The sequence below is a fragment of the Orcinus orca genome, chromosome X (genome assembly GCF_937001465.1).
Source record: "Orcinus orca chromosome X, mOrcOrc1.1, whole genome shotgun sequence".
In the NCBI taxonomy this organism is placed as follows: Eukaryota; Metazoa; Chordata; class Mammalia; order Artiodactyla; family Delphinidae; genus Orcinus; species Orcinus orca.
The window spans coordinates 12,297,015-12,322,705 of NC_064580.1; the positions used below are offsets into that span (position 1 = coordinate 12,297,015).

The 25,691-nt window shown below is 41.9% G+C and overlaps 1 protein-coding gene across 1 annotated transcript in view; it reads left to right on the top strand.

The window, feature by feature from the left end:
* The window catches only part of GLRA2 (glycine receptor alpha 2), a 199,333-nt gene that overhangs the window by 154,705 nt on the left and 18,937 nt on the right, over nucleotides 1-25,691 (top strand). Inside the window, exon 8 of the mRNA XM_049704454.1 lies at nucleotides 8,271-8,420. Coding sequence (XP_049560411.1) covers nucleotides 8,271-8,420 — 150 coding nt within the window. The remainder of the gene's footprint in view (nucleotides 1-8,270; nucleotides 8,421-25,691) is intronic.

Here is a 25,691-nt window from a genome sequence, read left to right on the forward strand (position 1 = left end):
TAAGACTGAATAACTAGGGTCGACACATGCTGTGTGAGATCTTGGATACTAGAGCCTATACTAGGCAGCCACGGTAGTTCTCAAGATGTGCTGCAAAATGAATTGGTGTTTAAATTAAATCTGGCAGAAGCAAAAGGATAAAGTGCCACGAGGAGGAACTGGGTACAGGGTGATCAGTTAGGAAGTCGTTATAATAACCAGGTGTAAGCGTTGATGGCCAGGGTTGCAGTGACATCTTTGGAATGGAGAGAAAAGGGTGAACCTAAGGGTGCTTTGCAGAAGTCAATGTTGAGCTTTTGCAACAGACTGAATAGAGGTGAAGGCGAGGAAAGAACTAATGGTGAAACTAGTGTTGCCAGTGGGAAGCAAGATTCAAATGAAGTGAATGGGAAGGTGGGGCATTTAATGATTTTGCTTTTGCAAATCCTAACTGCGGGCCTTTTTATATATTTTTTGGCCATGCTGCACGGCATTGTGGGATCTTAGTTTCCAGACCAGGGATCAGACCCATGCCCCCCGCAGTGGAAGCACGGGCTCCTAACCACTGGACCGCCAGGGAATTTCCCAGGCCTTTTATTTTTTTAATTTATTTTTTTTTAATTTATTTTATTTATTTATTTTTGGCTGTGTCGGGTCTTAGTTGCGGGATGTGGGATCTTCGTTATCGCACGGGATCTTTCGTTATGGCATGTGGGTTTTCTCTTCTCTAGTTGTGGCACGCAGGCTCCAGGGTGCGTGGGCTCTGTAGTTGTGGCACACGGGCTTACTATCTGCTGTTTAATGCCAGGAAAATCAGATTTCCTTGGAAGAGAAGGATGGTGGCAGCACTGACTACCTGGCCTGTCCCAGTGTAACCTGTTGCCCCGCGGCACATGGGATCTTAGTTCCCTGACCAGGGATGGAACCACCCACATCCCCTGCATTGTAAGGCGGATTCTTTACCACTGGACCACCAGGGAAATACCACCACCACCACCACCTCACCCCCACCCCGCACTGGGCCTTTTATAATGAGCACAAGAATACTGATGAGAGGTCAGGAGGTCAGGACTGAGTGATGGGTTTGGGAACGTTGGAAATACAAAACCCTGAAATCTCCATGGCTTTAAACAATAAAAATTTATTTCTCACTCCTATTACATTCCACTGTGAAATGGGTGGCCCTGCGTCTTTTAGGGATCCAGGCTTCTCCCATCTTATGGCACTGCCATCTTAGATGAGTGACACCCAAGGTGGCTGCAGAAAGGTTAAGTCCTAATGACCTCCTGGGAGATTTCAGAGGCCCTGAAGCAGTGTATATTACTTCTGCCCACATTCCACTGGGGATCCAGCTGAGCTGGAAAATCTTGTTTACTGGTGTCCCAGGAAGAGGAAATGGGATTCACAAGAACTTGGCCAATCTCTGCTATGGGAGAGACACACACACACACACACACACACACACACACACAGAGAGAGAGAGAGAGAGAGAGAGAGAAACTATAGGAGTGGATGAATTTATTGAGGACCTGAAGATACAGGGAAAATCGAAGAGGAAAGAGTTCAAGGACCACAGATAAGAAATCGAAGAAGATTCAGCAAAGGATTCAGAGATGTTGTTAGAAAGCTTGGAAGAGAACTGACCCTGTGTAGAGTTGAGAGTGTCAGGAGAGAAGGTAAATTTCTATATGGAGGGAAAATGTCTACTTTTGCTAAGACTCTTGCTTTTGAGACAAAGAAATCCAAGCTAATTAGAAAAGGCCTTATATATCTATACCCCACCTCAAAACCATAATTAGCTTATCTTTCCAAGCAGTCTGAAACGCAGATGCCTCTGCCTGGAAGTTGTGTTGGCCCAGCCTACCTGTCCATACCTCACCATGCACTTCCCCGGTACCCAGCACATCCCAGTCACTGGATTGCTGACCATCCTCAAGCCCACCTATTCTCTCCCATCTTCATGGTTTTGCTTTCATAGCTTCTTCCATCCATCAAAGTCCTGGCTTTCCTCAAGCCCTAAGTCAAATGCCACGCCATCCAGGAACGAAGCCTTTTCTGATTTTCCCTGTCACTACTGAACTCCCCACATCTTCCAGCCACCTTTTGGTTTTTCCTCTACTTTGGCACATGGGACCATCTGCTTTGTATCAGTTTTATGTTCACTTGACTGTCTCCCTCACTAGACCGTGGTTTTCTCAAGCACCAAACAGGGCCACCAAGATTTACATCCCCAGGACAAACCAGACAACACTGCAGTCTATGTCAGGGGCTGGCAAACATTTTCTGTAAAGGGTCACATAGTATTTTAGGATTTCCAGACCATATGGTCTCTGCCACAACTACTCAGCTGTGCCATTTTACTGTAAAAGCTGCCGTGGACAATATATAAATGAATGAGTATGGCTGTGTTCCAATAAAACTATTTATAGAACGTGGTGGGGCAGATTCGATTCATAGGTCCTAATTTGCTGCTCCCTGACCTATGTAAATGATGCTTTCTGGAGCACAGCATGAACAGGTTCCCCTGGGGTATCATCTGGGGAGTCCTGGGAAGAATCAATGTGCATCTTAGTTATTCTTGTATTTCTGCCCCACCTCCCACCAGCACCTACTACAGTGCCTTCCACATAGTAGGCCCTCAGTGTTTATGTTTCTGAATTAAATATACCTGGAGAGATAACACTAAATGAATCATACTAGCATTTTGAGAGCTTCATTAATTTGAAAACTGTTTTGCAAGACTGTAGTAATGTAGTTCAGGAAGGGCTCATGTAAGCCCAGGAATCATAAAAATAATGTGACAGGAAAAAATGTGAGGTAAAAACATCTAAGAATTAGCAGCCAAAGGGAGAGAATGTGACATCAGAGCTGGATGGAAGTAACAAAAAGGCATTTCAATCCTGAGAGACCAGCACTGAAGGATACCCCATCATATGTAATAGATGTCTCACAACACCACCTAAATCCGTGTGAATAATGCAGTTAATGCCAGCACTTCAATGCTGGAAAGATGATCATGATTTGGAGGAAACTCGGAGACCAACCAAAATCATTAAGAGACTGAAAGGATTTGTTTATGAGCAGTTATAAAAGAAGCCAAATACGTGCCTGGCCTGCTGATGGCTAGAAGGAGAGGGGGGAAAGGTTTACAAATGACTGAGTGCTGTAAACACTAGCAAGGGGAGGAATGATGGTGAGTTCTACTGCACTTAGCTTTTGGTATGGACATCTATCAGGCACTGACAAATTCTTCTCATTATTAGGTCTTAAAACATTCAAAGGCCATCTGAATAACATATAACCGGAATGCTGTGATTGGTAATGTTCGATTATTACAGGAGAATAGGACTGCTCCAGGACAGCAAATACAAGAAAATTATTGCTTATTAAGGAAAGAAACATTCCAGGAATGCTTGGTGAGCTGAGAGAATTTAAATGCACTAACAGTCCACTCTCAGAAATATCCAGTATGTGCAATTGTGGGTAATGTTATATAGTAAAGAATTGTTGAAGTTAAAGTACAAAAATGGAAAGATGGCCAGCTATTTCCTTCATTCCTTCCTTCTGTCATTCAATCATCCATTTATCCATCCATCCCACATATCTAATGTTTACTCACTATTTGCCAGGTCCTGGGCTGGTGGTGATACAAAGAGTAATACTACACAGGACCTTTCTTAAAAAAAAAAAAAAGTTTACAGTCTAGTGAGTCTAGTGGTTGGGTCAGGGAAGCTGCTGGACTGAAAAAGAACAGACAGGCTCAATAGAGAGTTATAAGGGAGCAAGGAAAAGTGGCCCCCAACCCAGATGAGACAAAAGTAGGAAGGTTAGGGATGCTTCCCAGAGGAGCTGGTATCCAAGCCAAGTCACGAAGGATTCTGAGTCATCTGTTAATCAGAAAGACTGAGAATAAGCATCGCAGGTGCTATACCACTTTGTCACAACATATGTGGGACTGCCAAGTAGTTCAGATTGATGGAGACAAATAGTGCAAGGCAGGTGGTAACCTTAAAAATAATAATTGGAATATATTAGGACAGTGGGCAGTTTTTATTTTCCTTGTTGATTTTTCTGTCTCTTCCAAGATTTTTCTATTAACAAAATCACACCCTTATGTAGTCAAATAATTACAAACATTTATATAGTACTTACGCTGTGCCAAACACTATTCTAAGCACTTTGCATACATTAAGTGATTTTATCCACATAACTCTACGAAATAGCTACTATTATTTTCCTTTATACAGATGAGGAGGGGAAGCAGAGACAGGTTAAACAATTTGGCAAAGTTAGAGTAACAACAGAGCAGTGTTTCTTACTTCGGGCATCTCATTCTAGAGTCTCTGCTTTTACATCCTCTATGCTCCTACTAACTTTCTAAGTCAGGAGCATATTTTCTTAGCATTTACTCCCATAATCCCAGTCTAAAAATTGACCTAACAAATAATCAGAGATATAGTTAAATATCTGGTGGGGGGGGAAGAATATTCATAGCTCCCAAATTTACAGTAGCATAAAATGAAACTAAAAATCACCTAAATACCCTATCATACAGAATGATTAATGATGGTATAGACAATTATACAAGCACTGGAAATTATGATTTAGAAGAAAGTTAAATTACATGGGAAATGCTCACTATAAAGGTCAAAGGGAAATGCAAGGTACAAAAGGTATAATCCTAGTAGTATGTTTGTGTGTGTCCAGAAAGGAGATTCACTAGTCAGACTGGGTTCCAATTCCAATCTTAGCTCCGCCACCTTTTAGCTTTCTCACTTTGGGTAATAATTTAACCTCTCTGTACCCCACTTTCCTCACCAGAAAATGGGGGTAATACAGTTGTCATAATGGTTAGAAAATTAATATATGTAAAATGCATAAATTCTGGATGGCAAACACTCAGTAACAACTATCAAAAAACAGGAAACCCTATTTAAAAATTAGAACTAGATAGTACACATTCACATAGGCAGTTGAATAAGAATCGTTTGTAGTCTGTGGTCCAACATGTTACAACTTCATCTAATTATTTTCCCCCTCCTGTTTAAAAAAATAATTGGAAGTTGAGTGAGATGAAAGGAACTTTGCATTGCAAGTAAAAAGTATTTGCTTTCAGAATCTGCTTTATCAAATAAGATGTACAAAGCACTCAACCAATCACAGAAGGGTCATAAAAGTTTCCTTTTTAACCAGATACCTTCCCAAGGCTACAGCCCTGATATTTTACTTTGGTTGAATATCTTGATTTGTGATAGTTTACAACTATTTAACCTCAACATAATGAAAGCCATATATCACAAACCCACAGCTAACATCATACTCAACAGTGAAAAGCTGAAAGCATTTCCTCTAAGATCAGGAACAAGACAAGGATGCCCACTCTTGCCACTTTTATCCAACATGGTATTGGAAGTCCTAGCCACTGCAATCAGAAAATAAGAAATAAAAGGAATCCAAATTGGAAAAGAAGAAGTAAAACTGTCACTGTTTGCAGACGACATGATACTATACATAGAAAATCCTAAAGACGCCACCTGATACTACTAGAGCTCATCAATGAATTTGGTAAAATTGCTGCATAAAAAAATTAATATACAGAAATCTGTTACTTTTCTATACACTAACAACAAAATATCAGAAAGAGTAATTAAGGAAACAATCCCATTTATCATCACATCAAAAAGAATGAAATACCTAGGAATAAACCTACCTAAGGAGGTAAAAGCCTCTACTTAGAAAACTATAAAACACTGATAAAAGAAATTGAAGATGACACAAACAGATGGACAGATATACCACATTCTTGGATTGGAAAAATTAATATTGTTAAAACGATGATACTACCCAAGGCAATCTACAGATTCAATGAAATCCCTATTAAAATACTAATGGCATTTTTCAAAGAACGAGAATAATTGTAAAATTTGTATGGAAATACAAAAGACCCCGAATAGCCAAAACAATCTGGAGAAAGAACAGAGCTGAAGGAATCATTCTCCCTGACTTCAGACTATACTACAAAGCTATAGTAAACAAAACAGTATGGTACTGGCACAAAAACAGACACACAGATCAATGGAACCGGACAGACAGCCCAGAAATAAACCCACACATTTATGGTCCACTAATCTTCAAGAAAGGAGGCAAGAATATATAATGGAGAAAAGACAGTCTCTTTGATAAGTGGTGCTGGGAAAACTGGACAGTTATATGTAAAAGAATGAAATTAGAACACCATATACAAAAATAAACTCAAAATGGATTAAAGACCTAAATATAAGATCAGAAACCATAAACATCCTAGAGGAAAACATAGGCAGAACACTGTTTGACATAAATCACATCAATATTTTTTTTGGATCTGTCTCCTAAAGCAAAGGAAATAAAAGCAAAAATAAACAAGGAGCACCTAATCAAACTTAAAAGTTTTTGCACAGCAAAGGAAATCATGAGCAAAATGAAAAGACAACCTATGGAATGGGAGAAAATATTTGCAAATGATATGATCAATAAGGGGTTAATATCCAAAATATATAAACAGCTTATACAACTCAACATCAAAAAAAAACAAACAACTTGGGCTTCCCTGGTGGCGCAGTGGTTGAGAGTCCGCCTGCGATGCAGGGGACACGGGTTCGTGCCCCGGTCCGGGAAGATCCCACATGCTGCGGAGCGGCTGGGCCCGTGAGCCATGGCCACTGAGCCTGCGCGTCCGGAGCCTGTGCTCCGCAACAGGAGAGGCCACAACAGTGAGAGGCCCGCGTACCACAAAAAAACCCCAAAAAAACCAAAAAATAAAACAACTTGATTAAAAAAGTGGGCAGAAAACCCGAATACACATTTCTCCAAAGAGGACATGCAGATGGCCAACAGGCACATGACAAGATGTTCAACATCGCTAATCATCAGGGAAATGCAAATCAAAACAACAGTAAGATATCACCTCACACCTGTCAGTATGGCAACCATCAGAAAGAACACAAATAACAAATGTTGGCGAGGATGTGGAGAAAAGGGGTGCAGCCACTAGGGAAAACAGTATGGAGGTTTCTAAAAAAACTAAAAATAGAACTACCATATGACCCAGCAATTCCACTCCTGGGTATATATCTGAAAAAAACAAAAACACTAATTCGAAAAGATACATGCACCCCAGTGTTCATAGCAGCATTATTTACAATTGCCAAGATATGGAAGCAACCTAAGTGTCCATCAATAGATGTATGGATAAAGAAGATGTGGTGTGTATACACACACACACACACACACACACACACACACAAAGGAATGCTACTCAGCATAAAAAAGAACTAAATTTTGCCATGTGCAACTAAGTCAGACAGAGAAAGACAAATACTGTACGATATCACTTATGTGTGGAATCTAAAAAATACAACAAACTAGTGACTATAACAATAAAGAAAAGAGGGAAGAGATATGGGAACATATGTATATGTATAACTGATTCACTTTGTTATAAAGCAGAAACTAACACACCATTGTAAAGCAATTATACTCCAATAAAGATGTTAAAAAAAAAAAAGAAGACTCACAGATATAGAGAACGAACTAGTGGTTACCAGTGGGGCAAGGGAAGAAGGGAGGGGCAATTTAGGGGTAGGGGATTAAGAGGTAAAAACTATTATGTATAAAATAAGCTACAAGGGGAATACAGCCAACATTTTAAAATAACTACAAATGGAGTACAACCTTTAAAAATTGTGAATCACTATATTATACACCTGTAACTTGTATAATATTGTATACTTCAATAAAAAAAAGAAGAAACTTGTTTCTGCATCAGTTAGGATCAAAAGCTGAATGGAAATTACAAATTGGTTTTTGAAGGACCCAAAGCCAGATATAGTTTATTTCTCATCCAAGTTTTGGAATTATCTTAATGAGTTTTTAAATGGTAAGAAAAAATAGAAGGAAATGAGCAGTTTCAAGAGTAGCACCCACTGTTTTACCTCAAAGTTTTTTCTTTCTTTTTTTTCACGAAGGCAGTTCTTGTAGTCCCCTTTGGAGCTGGTCTCAGGGATGAGGCTACTTGAGCAGGTGGGCTATACTGAGAGAAATGGAACAAGGGCCTGGGGCAGGGGGGCATGTAACTTTCACTGCTCTGCCCAGAATCTGCAAAGTGGGATGGAAAACGCTTAAGCACTTTCTTAAGGAAAGCCTAGAAAATAATCCTTGATGAAGGGAAATGACGTTATTCTGCTGCTCACACCATAAGGAGCCTGGTTTCCCCACAAGTTTTCACGGTGTCTCTGTCTCTCCCTCTCTCTCAGGTCTCCTACGTAAAAGCGATTGACATCTGGATGGCAGTGTGCCTTCTGTTTGTGTTTGCAGCCTTACTGGAATATGCAGCAGTGAACTTTGTCTCCAGGCAGCACAAGGAGTTTCTGCGGCTCCGGAGAAGGCAGAAGAGGCAGAATAAGGTACAGTTGACCCTGAGTGCAGACAAAGTCAGGTAGAGCTCAAGGTGGTTATCCAGGCAATGTAATTTAGAAAATAGAACAATACATAGTGAGCAAGAAGCTGAAGTTAATTTTTGTCCTGATTCAGCCTTCTATACTGAATTCCTGCTCAGGTTAGTCCTTTAAAATTGGGACAGAGTTGTCACATTTAGCAAATAAAATTCATCAAGAGATGAATGGATAAAACAGATGTGGTGTATACACACACACGCACACACACACACACACACACACACACACACACACAATGGAATATTACTCAGCCATAAAAAAGAATGGAATAATGCCATTTGGAACAACATGGATGGACCTAGAGATGATCATACTAAGTGAAGTAAGTTAGACAGAGAAAGAGCAATATCATGTGACATCACTTATGTGTGGAGTCTAAAAAAAATGATTCAAATGAACTTATTTACAAAACAGAAATAGACTCACAGACATAGAAAACAAACTTATGGTTACCAAAGGGGAAAGGGGGAAGAGGGATAAACCAGGAGTTTGGGATTAACACATACACACTACTATATATAAAATAGACAACCAACAAGGACCTACTGTATAGCACAGGGAACTATACTCAATATCTTGTAATAACCTATAAGGGAAAAGAATGCGAAAAAGAATACACACACACACACACATACATATACATATGTATAACTGAATCGCTTGGCTATACACCTGAAACTAACACAACATTGTAAATTTACTATACATCAATTTAAAAAATATATAGGGCACACAGTTAAGCCTGAATTTCAGATAAATAATAAATATTTAGCATAAGTACATCCGAGATGTTGCATGGAACAGACTTATATTAATAAATTATTTGTTGTTTATCTGAAATTCAAATGTAACTGGGAGCCCTGTGTTTTATCTAGCAACTGTAGTTGGAGATATATATTCCATTTGACAAAATTATTTTAAAATCCTGTTGTTTTGAACATTGATAATTTGTGTGCGTGGCTTTGCTCACGAAACTGCTTTTTTTATGAATTGCTCGGCTTTATGTAAATAAGGTCCCTACTCATGTTGATTTCAACCTGATAAATCCAATTAGACTGATCTCATTGTCTCAACTTTAATTTTAATGCAGAAACCCAAAACTTACATTATCTAGAAGTTTGAGGTTGGAAATACATGGCTCGAAACCTCCAGTTCAGTGGTTCCCAAACTTGCCTGCACATTAGAATAGCTTGGAGATCTTTCAAAAATCCCAAACCGGGTCTTCCCTGGTGGCGTAGTGGTTGAGGGTCCGCCTGCCGATGCAGGGGACATGGGTTCGCGCCCCGGTCCGGGAAGTTCCCACGTGCTGCGGAGCGGCTGGGCCCGTGAGCCATGCCCGCTTGGGCCTGCGCGTCCGGAGCCTGTGCTCCGCAATGGGAGAGGCCGCAACAGTGAGAGGCCCGCGTACCGCAAAAAAAAAAAAAAAATCCCAAACCTTGGCCATACCCCATACCCCATACCCATTAATCCCAGTCTCGGAACGGGGCACAGGTGTATCTTCTGAAGGTCCCCAGGCAATGCCAGTGTGCAGACACATTTGGGAAGCAGTGCCCTGGTTTATAATTTAATTTCATATAGGACTCCAGAAGCCTTGCACTTGCTTTCAGTTTCAGATTCTGGGAGAGAAATATGCTCTTTGATACGGAGAACTCCAGTGCCTGTAACAATACACTAGCGAACTGAAGTTAAAATTTTACATACAAGAGATGAGAGAGAGTTTTCAAAATCTGTTCCCCCTAAAAAATGATACATTAAACTTGCTGGGAGCCTAGAAGATAGCATGGAAGATCATGTGGGATCATGGGAGGAACCTTTTTTCGAAATGGAAAATAAAAGAACATGTTTGACAACAGGAATACTGTAGCAAAAAGGGAGAAATCAACAACGCAGTGAAAGGACACCATAATTTCTAGGAAAAACAAAAAACCTTTAGAAGATGAGAAAGGGTGAAATCCAGAACCAAGGGTCAGGGGTGGCCTTACACGAGGACAGATATTTCAGCCATTTTAATAATGACTTAAATTAGTGTCAGTTCATTGATGAGGATACCAAAGCACGGTTAAATAATTTGCCCGTGCTCATGCGCCACGAAGTAGCACAGCAAGATCTGAGGTGTGATGCTGTGTCTCCAGAGCCCATGTGCTACACCACTGTACCGACAAAATGGGAGAATGACACTGGTAGTTGGATGATGGTACGATGTAGAGCTCCTAATTGCTCCTATCATTTCCAAGGATTATGAGGCAGGTTACCAGCTGAAAATGGGATGGAAAGGAGGAATGTAGAAGGTTTAAGGAGGAAAGATATAGTATTAAATAGTAGTTTGGGAGAATAAAAAAGCCATTGTTCCAAGGAGAGAGATGGGGTCAGAATGCTGAGGCAGAGGTAGTGGGAGAGCCCATCTGAGGTGTGTGGTTATGAATTTAAAGTTTACGATTAAATTTAAAACTTTAATTAAAACAATCAGCAGGTGCCCCTTTGCAGTCAAAGCTCTTACTATCATTGACAATTGACTTTTGAAAAAAAAAAAAGGAGGGGGAGGCATTTCCAATTATTTGTCCCTTAGGAAATGGCATCTTTCCAAAGTAGCACTTTCCAATTTTTTTGAGTCTGAATTATGTTTGGAAAAAATGGTAACAAGAGCTCACACTGATTGAGGGGTTACTATAAACCATACTTTCCATACAAGAATTGATTTAGTCCCCACAACTGTGAGCACTGTGATCATACAGCCCAGTTTACTGCAGAAAGTCCTGTTTCTGCCTATTTTCCTGATGCCCTGTGTAATTTAGCATTTGTCTTGGATTATTCATTTTAAACCAAAACACTTATTAATAGTTGCATTAAAATAAACTCAGATGGGTTTGGTGGACCTCCACTCTATACATCTGCTTTCTCTCATGGTGTGATCTTCTGGGTTGGGGGTACACAGGTGCAGTACACAAGTTCTCACTTTAACATGTGTTGAAATCTAAAAAATAACCATCCCCATCCCTGGCCTCTGTTCTTGACCCTTTCCAGAAGCAATGTCATAACTAACACTCTTTCCAGGATAGCTGGAAGGGAGCTTGCTGATAAAATGAAGTGCACTCAGACACAAGAGGCTAGGGATAAATCTTTCTTTCTTTTGGTCTGTCAGTGATGAGATACTGCTGTCCTGCTGGCCATTTGGGGCACCAGCCTTGGCCCATGACATGGCATACAAAACCTAGAAAGCCACTAGGCCACCCTTTGGTGGGGTCAGTGGAAAACATGAGAAAATCCTAAGTTCAGTGAACATGAGACCAACAAAATATCTTGCTGTGGGCATCTAAATGCTCATGATTGAATGGCTTTGTCATTTCTTGATGATTTAAATCTGTAATTGTCTTACTGTTTGATAATTACTGTAAAATAAAAAAGCATCAACATTATAGAGCTGGATTGTCCGAGCCACTTTCCACTATCAAAACTGTCCTTGTTGGGATCAGTTAAGCGGTCATCCTGCCAATAATGAAGGCAGTGTTCTTATCTCCACTGTACAGATGAGGAGAGGAAAGCCCTGAGAGGTTAGGTAAAACGCCCAAAGCCACACACGCAGGCAGCCTGGCTCCAGCGTTCCGGGCCTCAGCTGCTGCTCTGCAGAGTTCACATCATTTTACATCTTACATTCTGATCCAGTATCTCTCTCCCACTCACACACTTGAAACAAACATCTCTAATGCACCCTAATATTTTCTATTCAGTTTTTTTAAGGCTGGTCCATCAGGGATGAGATTAGGGTGAGGCAAGTGAGATTAAGTCACACAAGTACAGGGTCAGATCTTGTATTTATTTAAATTTGGTAGTTTTTCCCCATGGCTTTTTGCATTAATAAGGAATTTTTCAAATATTGCATTAAAATATTGACCTGAAGTACTGGGGTTTTGGCACCCCCCCCCCTTACATTTTGCACCTGAGACCTTACCTTGCCCTAGTTCCAGCCCAGCTGGTCTTGAACCATTAGACTTTCACAGACCCTAATAGTTTGTGGCCTGAGTTTAAAAACAAAAACAAGGCCACCATGTTAAAATGTTCAATATTCCCAATAAAAAAGTCATCTCTTTAATTTCCCATTAGGAAACTGACCTCCCCAACACAATCCAGCCTGATTCTTTAGACGGTGTAAGAAAATCCCAGCGCAGATTACTTCCCAAAGTGACGCTGGCATGATGATTCGTTCAAGGAAGACGTTTACTGAGAGAGCCCTGAGATTACATTTACTTACATGGGAAGAGTGCCGGGTGTTTACTGAACCATCAAGTTATGAAACAGGGTCACTTTCAAGGAGGGGACCAGGCAATTTGCAACTAGGCGTATCTGCTCTACCTTTTCTACATCTCAAAAAGCAGCCAATTTTATCAAAGCAGAGTTTCTCAGCAACGATCAAGCTGAGATCTTCACTGACAGAACTTGCAAATCCCTATGGTTGGGCCAACCCCAGCCTGTTAGAAGTTGATGTGCCCCAGGTCTAAGTAGTAAATCTTATTTTTATGTTACGCCCTCAGCTCCAGTAACTTTTCACACCATGTGACGGTTTAACAACTTCCCCATAAGAACTTTAAAGCCTCACCTGCGCTTCTCTCGCCCTGGCTTTTTATATCTGGCCACAGCACTCCTGACTTTGGCATTGTGCCTGATTTCAGGTTTCCAGTTACCCATAGAGCTCCGACTGCTTTATTTTCAGTGACTAAACAGAAATTGTAGCTGTTTGAGAACATGGCTACGGCTTCTAGGCCACCTGAGGATGAGCCGCCTTTTAAAGGGAACGTTGTGAACACACTGTTTAGACTTCAACCTCCCCGGAAGAAAAGACGGGGCCTCAACCTAATTAGACAACAGGGTGAGAATGTGAGGCCCTGACCAAAATGTCTCACGTGACAGTAACTTGGAAAAGTACTCATTTTTTTTGCAATTTTCCCTTTCCCTCCCTTCATTTCCCTGTCCTTTAATTCTTAGATTGCCAATTTCCCAAAAGATAACTTCCTAGTAATCTGAAATATATATACATATAACTGAATCACTTTGCTGTACATCTGAAAGTAACACAAAATTGTAAATCAACTATACTTCAATTTAAAAATAATTTCCTGATCCTACCGGGTGGAAACGATACCACTCTTTCAAGCACGCATAGTATGTAATTTGTTCCTTTCATAAGGTGTCACTTTCTACTCATTTGTTGTACGCTTTACAGAAGAATATAAAATTGAAATGTATTGGGGGGGTTATTTAGGACACTCTACCTAGAAATACTTGAATCCTGCTCTTAACCAATCATCTTCCCTTTGGAGGGGAATTGGACCCCTCCAATTCCCCTCCATTGGACCTATTGGAGGGGAATAAACCTACAAGAACAGTAGCTATTTTATCGTTATCCAGGTTTTAGCCTCAAATCCCAGTGCACTGCCCCAGGAGGGGAACAACTTAGAAGCCCTGTCCCTCCACTCGGGAGGTCCAGAGCCCTGCACTATTTCCTCCTCAATGTTCCAAGGCCCTTAGATCTTCCCATTCCAGTGGGGCGGAAGCCCCACTGGTGAAGGCCAGAACACAAGGACCCAGAGCAAATGGTCACCTGGGAGTGGCTTTTTCACACCCATGGGGTCCTGGAAAGTCCCCAGTCAGACCAACACTCCTTCCCCTTAAGGACCAAAGTCTCCTTCCTCTCTTTCTGGAGACACCCCTTCAAACACTTAAGGATGGTGAGCCGGCAGGTCTTCTCAAAGTTTCTGAGCTAAACTGACCTAGTCTTTCCTATGATACAGCTTACAGCCTCTTAGCACACTGGTCACCCTTTCTCTAGTTCGCTAGTGACATCTTGAAGTATGAGTCACAGAATGTGATAGTGCAGGCATGATCAGCATGTAATACAGAAAAGCAGGAATATCCCCTCTCTTTATCTGCACTTTTTTTTTGTTTTGTTTTTGTTTTTGCGGTATGCGGCCCTCTCACTGCTGTGGCCTCTCCCGTTGCGGAGCACAGGCTCTGGAAGCGCAGGCGCGGCGGCCATGGCTCACGGGCCCAGCCGCTCCGCGGCACGCGAGATCCTCCCGGGCCGGGGCACGAACTCCTGTCCCCTGCATCGGCAGGTGGACGCTCAACCACTGCGCCACCAGGGAAGCCCTATCTGCACTTTTTAATAGAGCATTAAATTACAGTAGTGCTTTTCAGTAGTCATATTCCACGATTGACTCATTTTGACGTTGCTAATGCTTGTTCATTTCCCAAGTCTTTTTTTTCCTATTAATACATATAGCTGTCAAGTTATCTGTTCTTGATTATGTGCTTGATTTTTTTCAAACCTAAAGAAAGGACTTTATATTTATTGCTATAAATATTCACCTCGTTGGATCTGGCCCATTTTTTAGAATGTATTAATCTTCTTGATAGTGATTTACTCATCTGGAAAATCAGCTACTACTTCTAGCTTTTTAACACTGACAAATAGGTGTCAATACCCTTCAAGCAAAGGCCACCAGGAACAGGCTGGTAGTTAAGTTGGGTTTACTACTCTTTGCAGTGAGGGGGAACATAGAGAGGGCTCTAAACTGGGCGATTTGGGAGGAAAGACTACGGAAGCAGAGGTTTGCTCTAGACTGGATGCTGTCAGAAAGCAAGGGAAATTCAGTGATTAGGTATCTCAATAAATCTTATTTATAGGAGGGCAGACTAGAGTGAAAATAAAACTATATTTGGTAAAGAAGCAGCAGTCCCTCATTTTAACTGAAAGAAAGATGTTTAGTATTTTCTGGGTGTCATAGTGACCTTGTTTTCATCTGTGCTTAGATAACATTATGAAGTGGCCTTGTTTTGTCTCACTCTATCATGGTCTCAGAGTAACCCTGAGCTTGGTATTCTGTGAGATTGCTACAACTGGCAACATTCAAATGGAGGCTCTGTAATTTACCAGCTCTGTGACCCTGGCAGCTTACTTAAAAAAAAAAAAAAAAAACCCTACCTGTGCCTCAGTTTTCTCATCTGTAAATAGAGTTAATATGTATTCACCTCATAGGACTGCGGTGAGAATAAAATGACTCCCCATGGGTAAAGCTCCTAAAATAGGCCCTGGTATGTGCTAAGTTCCACATTTAGTGATTGCTTGTTTTAGTATCCACTTTCTGCACCACAAGGGTATGTGGTAGACTCAGGCATAAAGGTTTTGCTCAATGTATGGGGGAACATCGTCTACAGATTAAAATCAACTATCTTAGAATACAGCAACAGGCTGCCGACCTGCTCCCTCCCCCATTTTTACTCCTCTCGTCTTTCTTCCACAAAGGGAAATTAGACTGCACAGCAAGATGTCAGCCAGGTACAGCTATTTTTATAATCATAGGGTTGAAATCATGAATTCGTGCTCTTACTCTACAGTGTCCAAACAAGAGAAGTAGAAAGATTGAGGCTAAGCTGAATTCTTCCATTTTACCTCCCACTGCTAAGATGTAGTTTAGCCACAGCCAGTCAGTACAAGGGCACTTTTCTCAAAGTTACAGAGCCCATTAAGACCCTGCCAACCCAATTAGAATGTAAACGGACTTTGAAAGAAGGCTGCTGAAATGCAGATGTCACTACCACTAAGCCTAACCGACCAAACAAATCTAAGCAAACAGGGGACCCGCTGAACTATATTCAGAGTAAGGTCAACCTTTGATAATCTTGCTTTTTAAGGTCTCTCACCTTTTTCTTCCTCTCTGAAGGATTAGAGCAGTGGTTCTCAACCTGGGCTATTCTGCCCTCCCCCCACAAGGCACATTTGACAATGTCTGGAGATATGTTTGGTTGTTACAGCCAAGGGACGGATGCTACTAGTCCCTAGTGGGTAGAGGCCAGGGATGCTGCTAAACATCCTACAGTGCACAGGACAGTGCCCACGGCAAAGGATGACCCAGCCCTAAATGTTGACAGTTCCACGGTGGAGAAATCCTTGCTTTAGAACATTGGTAGGTTACACTTCTCAGTATGAAACATTCTAGGTTATTTTCTGTTTCTTGTATGTAAATCGTGCCACCCTTGCAAACACCCGCCCACCAAGGCAGGAGAGCACTTCCGGTTCTGCTAACATCAGTCAGGGTCAATTCCTGCTTGATTCACATACACGTGGGGCCCATTGGGTGATGGCCAGTTGTCTTTCCCTTACATTAGAAAAAGGCAAATTCTATTCAGCAGCCTACCTTCTAAAAATTGATTTATTTATTCAAATGCACACTCAACTGAGTAGGAAGGAAAACTGCATCTGATTGGCTTCATTCATTAAGACACAATTCATGTGGATGCCTCCTACCCCCTAAAAAGATCTCTGATGCTATGCATAGCTTCATGCATGAAGTAAGGCAGGGTCACATCTGGAAAATACTAGGTTCAGACTCTGAATTAACATCCTGATTCTGAGAGATGAAGATGCTTGTATGTGGGTAGGGAAAAAAATTAAGCTCTTTATCACACCTATTTCGGGAATGCTCATTGATGTGAAGAGTCATAATGTAAACTTATTTTTAGGATTAACACGTGAACATGTGTGGTTCAACAGGCGCACACATCCACGTTTGGTGTTAAAGAGAAAGGGAAGGCAGTAGGACAGCATTAAACAAGCAACAAACAGTGTTGTTCATTCTAGAGAAAACCCAGTGGGGAACTCTTAAAGTGGGTTTGTTACTCAGATTGGGAGAATGCCTAGGAATCCTCACTCCGCAGACCAGCACAGGAATTGAGAATAACCAACAACAAGTGCACTTGTCCGGTTGCAGACTGCAATGAACAATTCACAGGTGGTGCTGGTGTATGGACTCCACCTTGACCGTCCTGCTCTAGATCAGTACTTCTCCAGCTTTGGTGCACGTGAGCATCACCTGAAGCCTAGGCAACACACAGAACTCTGGGCTCCAGCCCGAGAGACGCTGACTCAGTAGGTCAGAGCCTGGGACTTTTGCAACATTTGCGGGCCAGGTGATTCTGATGCTGCTGGTCCAGAGACCCACACTTTGAGTAGTGAGGCTCCAGAGAACTCTGTAAAACGGCTTTCGGTAAGAAAATGCCGTGATTACCTCATACCTTTGCTACTAACGTGTCCATAGTCATGTCAAGGACATTAACCTCAGAGATTCCACGTTGGGAAACTAGCCACTGAAAGATTAACAAACAGAAAATACTTTATAAAGGTATTTTTAGATTGAAGATCCCTACAGGTCTCCTTTTTCCTTGTCCTTGGAAGGAAGCTTTTTTTTTTCCTTTCAGGAAGAATGCAGTGCAACAGTGTATGTTCTCTCTTGTCATTTAGCATTTTTTCCATGTTCTGCCACATGTTTGCACAAAGTGCTTAAAGAGGATTTCATACATCATTAATTAAGGTAACAACTGCTTCCTTAGCAAGCAGGATGTTGAAGAGGTTGTAAATGCTTCTCCTGGGAGGCAGGAGGCATGTTTGGTTTTTGTCTTAAAGGTTGAGGGGTTCAGATGAGGCTTTCACAGACCTGTGTGGATTAGGAGTTTGGACTTAACTGTGAAAGCCAGCAAGAAAAAAGAAATGTCACTGTACTTTGTAATTGCCCTATACCACCAAGGTACAGAGCTGATACTTGTCAGGGGTATAGAGGCCTGAAATATTTTTCAGTTGTTCCTTCTTCCCAGCTTCTTCCATTTTGTTAGGTATTGTGACAGACTGTTCTTTTAGGGCATCCAGTATGGAATTCCCTTTTGCAAGATGCAAAGTGACTTGCAGAAGCAGCCTTGCAAATTAAATGCCTGTCTTTGTAGTGTCTCCCTCCAATTCCTTCTTTCATCTCAGGCTATTTCCCATTATCTCTATTTTCTTTACTACCTTCCTTCCTACTAGGTCATATTTTTCTGACTCTGATTTTCTTCTCTTCAAAATTTTTACTTTCCCTTACCTTCAGACTATTTTATTGATTCATTCACTCATATATTCAGTGTAGATGTATTGCACACTTTCTACAAGCAATCCACAAAGTCTGCCCTTGGGATGCTCACAGGCCACGGAGAGACAGAAAATGTGTCGGCTTATTAGTCTATGTACATATGATATATTGTGATACAGACACTACGGTAAACGCTGTGGACGCCCCACCCATATCCCCACGGCACTCTCTGCTTCTAAATACAGTGGTGGCTTCCTACTACAAGTTCTGCTCTGCCTTGGTGTGAGGAGAAGGAGGGTGTCTTAGGCCCCAGAAGCATGCTCCAGTTTTGCAGGGCAAGCTGGCAACACTGAGGGCTTACTCCAGGAACAGCCCTCCATCAGTAACCGCTGGGGGCGGGGGTTAAATATCCCAACTTCCTTGTCCCTCTGAGGCATGTTCTACACTGGCTCCCAGGGGTTCCAAGTGGCACTGAGCCCCAGGTGCCCACGCTGCAACCTTTGTACCAATGCACCTTTGACATTGTTTCTTTCCCCACCTCACTTTCCCACTCCTCTACTGGTGCCTCCTGAGATCGCCTCCCGAGATGACCTCTCATATAAACTATCTGTACTCATATCTTTGTCTCAGGGCCTTCTAGAAAAAGCCAGCTAAGACAGTACCAAGCCAACACGTGTGCTCCCTCAGGGTTGAGTAACAAGACAGGAAGCTGGAGAGGTGAACAGGTGCTAGGCAAGGAAAGGCTCCACACCATGCTAAGAGGGTTGAACTTCCTCCTCAGGGCAATGGGGAGACACTAAGTTTTTAAGTAGGGAGGGGATGCCATGGTGAAATTTGCATTATGAAAAAAAAGTCCAGTTGGGCACTATGGAAAATGCTTCAAACAGAGCAGGACAGGAGGCAAGAGGAAGAGGAGAAGGTTCTTGTTTTAATCAATACCAGAGATAATGAGGGACTGAAAGGTAACAAGAAATTAAATAATTTCTAAAAAATTAAGAAAGCAAAATCACCCACTCTTCTCACTTTTATTCAAGATAGTCCTAGCCACAGAAATTAGGCAAGAAAAAGAAATAAAAGGCATCTAAATTGGAAAGGAAGAAGTAAAACTGTCACTTTTTAGAAAACCCTAAAGATTCCACCAAAAACCTGTTAGAACTAGTAAATGAATTCAGTACAGTCACAGAATACAAAAATCTGTGGCATTTCTATACACTAATAACAAACTATCAGAAATAAATTAAGAAAACGATCCCATTTACAGTTGCATTAAAAAGAATAAAATACCTAGAAATAAATTTAACCAAAGAGGGAAAAGACCTGGGCACTGAAAACTTTAAGACACTAATGAAAGAAATCAAAGACACAAATGGAAAGATATTCCATGCTCATGGATTGGGAGAATAGTTAAAATGTCCATCCTACCCAAAGCAATCTACAGATTGCAATCCCAATCAAAATTCCAACGGCATATTTCACAGAACTAGAACAAATAATTCTAAAATTTGTATGGAACCACAAAATATCCCAAATAGCCAAAACAATCTTGAGAAAGAAGAAAAAGATTCTGGTTCTGGTGGCGCAGTGGTTGAGAGTCCACCTGCCGATGCAGGGGACACGGGTTCATGCCCCGGTCCGGGAAAAGTCCACATGTCGCGGAGCGGCTGGGCCCGTGAGCCATGGCCGCTGAGCCTGCGCGTCCGGAGCCTGTGCTCCGCAACGGGAGAGGCCACAACAGTGAGAGGCCCACGTACCGCAAAAAGAAAAAAAAGAAGAAGAACAAAGCTGGAGGCATCACATGCTATGATTTGAAACTAAACAACAAAACTATAGTAATCAAAACAGTATGGTACTGGCACAAAAACAGATCAATGGAACACAAAGGGCACCCCAAAATAAACCCACACATATATGGACAATTAACTAACAAAGGAGCAAAGAACATCCAAGGGAGGACACTCTCTTCAATAAATGGTGTTAGGGAAACTGGACAGCCACACACAAAAGAATGAAACTGGACCACTATCTTATACTATACACAAAAATTAACTCAAAATGGATTAAAGACTTCAATGTAACACCTGAATCCATAAAATTCCTGGAAGAAATCATAGGCAGTTAGCTCCTTGACATCAGGCTTACTGAGTTTTTTTTGGTGGATCCGAATCCAAAGGCAAGGGAAACAAAAGCAAAAACAAATGAGACTACATCAAATTTAAAAGCTTCTACACAGCAAAGACAACTATCATCAAAACAAAAAGGCGACCTGTGCAATGGGAGATAGGATATTTGCAAACAATATGTCTGATAAGGGGTTAATATCTAAAATACATTAAAAAACAACCTAATTAAAAAATGGGCAGAGACTCTCAATAGACATTTTCCCAAAGAAGATATACAGATGGCAAACAGGCACATGAAAATATGTTCAACATCACTAATTATTAGGGAAATGCAAATCAAAATCACAATGAGATATTGCCTCACACCTGTTAGAATGGCTATTACTGAAAAGAAAAGAAATAGCAAATGTTGGAGAGGATGCAAAGAAAAAGGAACCCTTGTACACTGTTAGTGGGAATGTAAACTAGTGCAGCCACTATAGGAAACAGTATGGAGACTCCTCAAAAAATTAAAAATAGAACTACCATATGACCCAACTATTCCACTTCTGGGTGTCTGTCCAAAGAAAATGAAAACACTACTTCAAAAAGATATGTACACCCCTATGTTCACTGCAGGTCACATGCCTGTGAAGAGTAAGGCTTTTGCCAGACAGAATGGATAAATAGACAAAAGTATGACTCATGTGATGGTCCAAGGACGGGGGTAGAGAAATGGATATAATGTCAAGAAGAGAAGAAGGAGAATGAAAAGAGAATGAACATTTTCCACGTAAATGAAAATGTGACCAATACAGTAGTTACCCCCCACCCCTTTTTGGCAATAAAACAGTTACCCCAGGTCCTTAACATCAGTGATCCTCTAATTATCAAACTTAGTTGAAGTTCTAGTTTTGCACACAGACTCTTTTAAGAGACTTTTGCTATACAATTTTTTTTAAAGGGAATTCAACATTAAAATAAGAAAACTTGCATCAACTAGTCTCCTTTTGGTGCTATTTGTGTTTTGTTTGCTAGGATAGACAGACTCCCAGACAAATGATTTCAACACAGAGTGTTGTGTACCACATGAGAGGTTTAAGTGCAAGATTTGGTGATGACCAAGGAGAGAGCATCTCCTCCACTTAGTAGCACCAGGGAATTGACTGTTCACCTGGGTCTTGACACAGGAATAAGAACTTGACAGATGAAAAAGGGGTGAGGAGGATGTTCTGGCTGAGGGAACAGTTATGCAAAGGCTCAGAAGGAAGAAACAACAGGGTGCTTTCAGGTCATCATCAAGAGTTGGGTCTCAAATACCATATGATATCACTTATATGTGGAATCTAAAATATGACACAAACGAACTTATTTACGGAACAGAAACAAACTCACAGACATAGAGAACAGACTGGTGGTTGCCAAGGGGGCGGCGGGGGGGAGGGATGGAGTGGGAATTTGGGATTAGCAGATACAAACTATTACATATAGGATGGATAAACAACCAGGTCCTATTATATAGCACAGGGAACTCTATTCAATATCCTGTGATAAACCATAATGGAAAAGAAAATATATGTGTATAACTGAGTCACTCTGCTGTACAACAGAAATTAACACAACATTGTAAATCAACCATACTTCAATTTAAAAAAATACTTTCATAAGGATGAAAACAGATAATGAACTTAAAGCAAAAAAAAAAAAAAAAAGAGCTGGGTCTGGCCAAGTGTTGGGGACATGGAGGGATGAGGAAGAAAGACTACAGCTGCTCACGAAGTGGGAGCCACCAAAAGGTCTTAAAGATGCTATAATCAGAATGGAACTGTAGGAATGTCGCTCTGTACAGAAATGGCCAGGATGGAATGAGGCAGTGTCAGGAAAATGCTGCTGCAGCGTTTCTAATTAAACACTTTTAATTGTACACTTACCTAAAAGCCCCTCCCCAGAGGCATAGATTATTATGAATACACGTTTCTCTTTTTGTAGCTTTGCTGCAACTACCTTTCCAAATCTGACATACATACTGTGACCTTAGCAAAGCTTGTCTTATATAAGTGTAAATACGAAAATGCCTTTGCGGTTTGAATTATTTGCAGTAACACATGCTTCTCTCTCTTTTTTTAATATTTATTTTATTTAATTATTTATTTTTGGCTGCGTTGGGTCTTCGTTGCTGTGCGCGGGCTTTCTCTAGTTGCGGCGAGCGGGGGCTTCTCATTGCGGTGGCAGAGCACGGGCTCTAGGTGCACGGGCTTCAGTAGCTGTGGCATGTGGGCTCAGTAGTTGTGGTGCATGGGCTTAGTTCCTCCGCGGCATGTGGGATCTTCCCGGACCAGGGCTTGAACCCATGTCCCTTGCACTGGCAGGTGCATTCTTAACCACCGTGCCACCAGGGAAGCCCCACACACATGCTTTTTTTTTTTTTAACATCTTTACTGGGGTTTAATTGCTTTACAATGGTGTGTTAGTTTCTGCTTTATAACAAAGTGAATCAGTTATACATATACATATGTTCCCATATCTCTTCCCTCTTGCGTCTCCCTCCCTCCCACCCTCCCTGTCCCACCCCTCCAGGCGGTCACAGAGCACCGAGCTGATATTCCTGTGCTATGCGGCTGCTTCCCACTAGCTATCTACCTTACGTTTGGTAGTGTATATATGTCCATGCCTCTCTCTCGCTTTGTCACAGCTCACCCTTCCCCCTCCCCATATCCTCAAGTCCGTTCTCCAGTAGGTCTATGTCTTTATTCCTGTCGTACCCCTAGGTTCTTCATGACACATTTTTTTTCTTCTTAAATTCCATATATATGTGTTAGCATACAGTATTTGTCTTTCTCTTTCTGACTTACTTCACTCTGTATGACAGACTCTAGGTCTATCCACCTCATTACAAATAGCTCAATTTCATTTCTTTTTATGCCTGAGTAATATTCCATTGTATATATGTGCCACATCTTCTTTATCCATTCATCCGATGATGGGCTCTTAGGTTGTTTCCATCTCTGGACTATTGTAAATAGAGCTGCAATAAACATTTTGGTACATGACTCTTTTTGAATTTTGGTTTTCTCAGGGTATATGCCCAGTAGTGGGATTGCTGAGTCATATGGTAGTTCTATTTGTAGTTTTTTAAGGAACCTCCATACTGTTCTACATAGTGGCTGAACCAATTCACATTCCTACCAGCAGTGCAAGAGTGTTCCCTTTTCTCCGCACCCTCTCCAGCATTTATTGTTTCTAGACTTTTTGATAATGGCCATTCTGACTGGTGTGAGATGATATCTCATTGTAGTTTTGATTTCCATTTCTCTAATGATTAATGATGTTGAGCATTCTTTCATGTGTTTGTTGGCAGTCTGTATATCTTCTTTGGAGAAATGTCTGTTTAGGTCTTCTGCCCATTTTTGGATTGGGTTGTTTGTTTTTTTGTTATTGAGCTGCATGAGCTGCTTGTAAATTTTGGAAATTAATCTTTTGTCAGTTGCTTCATTTGCAAATATTTTCTCCCATTCTGAGGGTTGTCTTTTGGTCTTGTTTATGATTTCCTTTGCTGTGCAAAAGCTTTGAAGTTTCATGAGGTCCCATTTGTTTATTTTTGTTTTTATTTCCATTTCTCTGGGAGGTGGGTCAAAAAGGATCTTGCTGTGATTTATGTCATAGAGTGTTCTGCCTCTGTTTTCCTCTAACACATGCTTCTTATCGTTGCTATAATATCACCACAAACTTAGTGGTTTACAACAAGACAAATTTATTATCTTAAGTCTGGAGGTCAGAAGTGCAATACGGGCCTCCCTGGGTGAAAATCAGGTATCGGCAAAGTTGCATTGCTTCTGGAGGCTTGTGGGGTTGTCAGGATTCGGGGGCTGATCAGGGGAAACTGTGCTCGCGAGCGGCAGTACCACGGCACAAGCTGTAGGGATGGGCTTGGGCAGGACTGCACGGGGGGATGGGGGGAGTCCCTCACGGCAGGCACCGGGCCAGGGGCTGACAACGAGGAGCTCCCGACGAGAAGAGACGAGGAGGTCCGAGAGCGGGCCTTATCTGTCTTGGTGGCGGCATTCAGCAGCATGCAGGCAGGGTCCCATTGGAGAGCTCCGAAGGGCAGCAGCGGCTTGGGGTCTTCTAAACACAGGCTCTACCTTATCACTGGCCAGGAGACGCCAGGCATAGTTATATGAGGTGTGCGAAGCAGGCAGGCTCTAGGGGACTAACAATCTGCTTGTTTGGGCCATTTAAAAAATTATTCAATGCGTAAAATTTGCATTTGGTGCCAGCAGGCTTTTGAGCTAACAGGTCTCAGCCTACAATGGAGAAATAAACAACCTAGGGGGCCAGTACGCGGTGGCCACCTTCATGTTGTTATGTAACAAAGTTCTAGGGGAGAATCTGATTTCTTGCCTTTTCCAACTTCTAGAGGCCACCGACATTCCCTGACTTACAGCCCCCTCTCTCCATCTTGAAAGCCAGCAACGCTGCATCTCTCTGACCGTCCCTCCCCAGGCATGTATCCCTCTGACCACAGCTGGGAAAGATTCTCCACTTGTAAGAGCCTTGTGATTAAATTGGGCTCACCTGGATAATCCAGGGCCCTCTCTTCATCTCTAGGGCCTTAACTTAATCACACGTGCAAACTCTCTTTGCCCTGGAAAGTAACATATTCACAGGTTCCAGGGATAAGGACATGGACATCATTGGTGGCCATTATTCTGACGACCACACATGGCAGTGGTTTCCTGCGACTGTCTGAGAGCGTCCACAGACCACTCTAGCGCTCTCCATGCATCCTTGAGGCAGGCCAGAAGTGCCAGAGCGGCTCTCAACCAATGAGAGCTGGGGTGTGGGGGCCAAATACTCAGCTTCCGCAGCCCTTGGTAGGTCCCAGTCTGAGGCTGTGAGAGGTTTGAGCCCCACTTGCCAACACTGGTGATGGCTGATCATTCGCACCCCCTCTACTGACTTTCGCCCTTGTCCTGTCCCACTTCCCGCCAATGCTACCTTCCAAATAAACTACTTGCATACAAATACCTTGTCTCAGGGTTGCTTTGGAGAGAACAAAAGCAACGCCTCCTGGGCAGAGGACTGATGACAATCACGGTCCCATTTAATCCCGTCCTCTGCCTCCTCACCAAATACCAAACAGATCCTGGAGTACCTTTTGTGCCCGAAGTGTGAAAACAGAGGGCTAAGGATCTAGAAAGAGCAGCGAGTGGCAAAATAGTGGTTTCTTC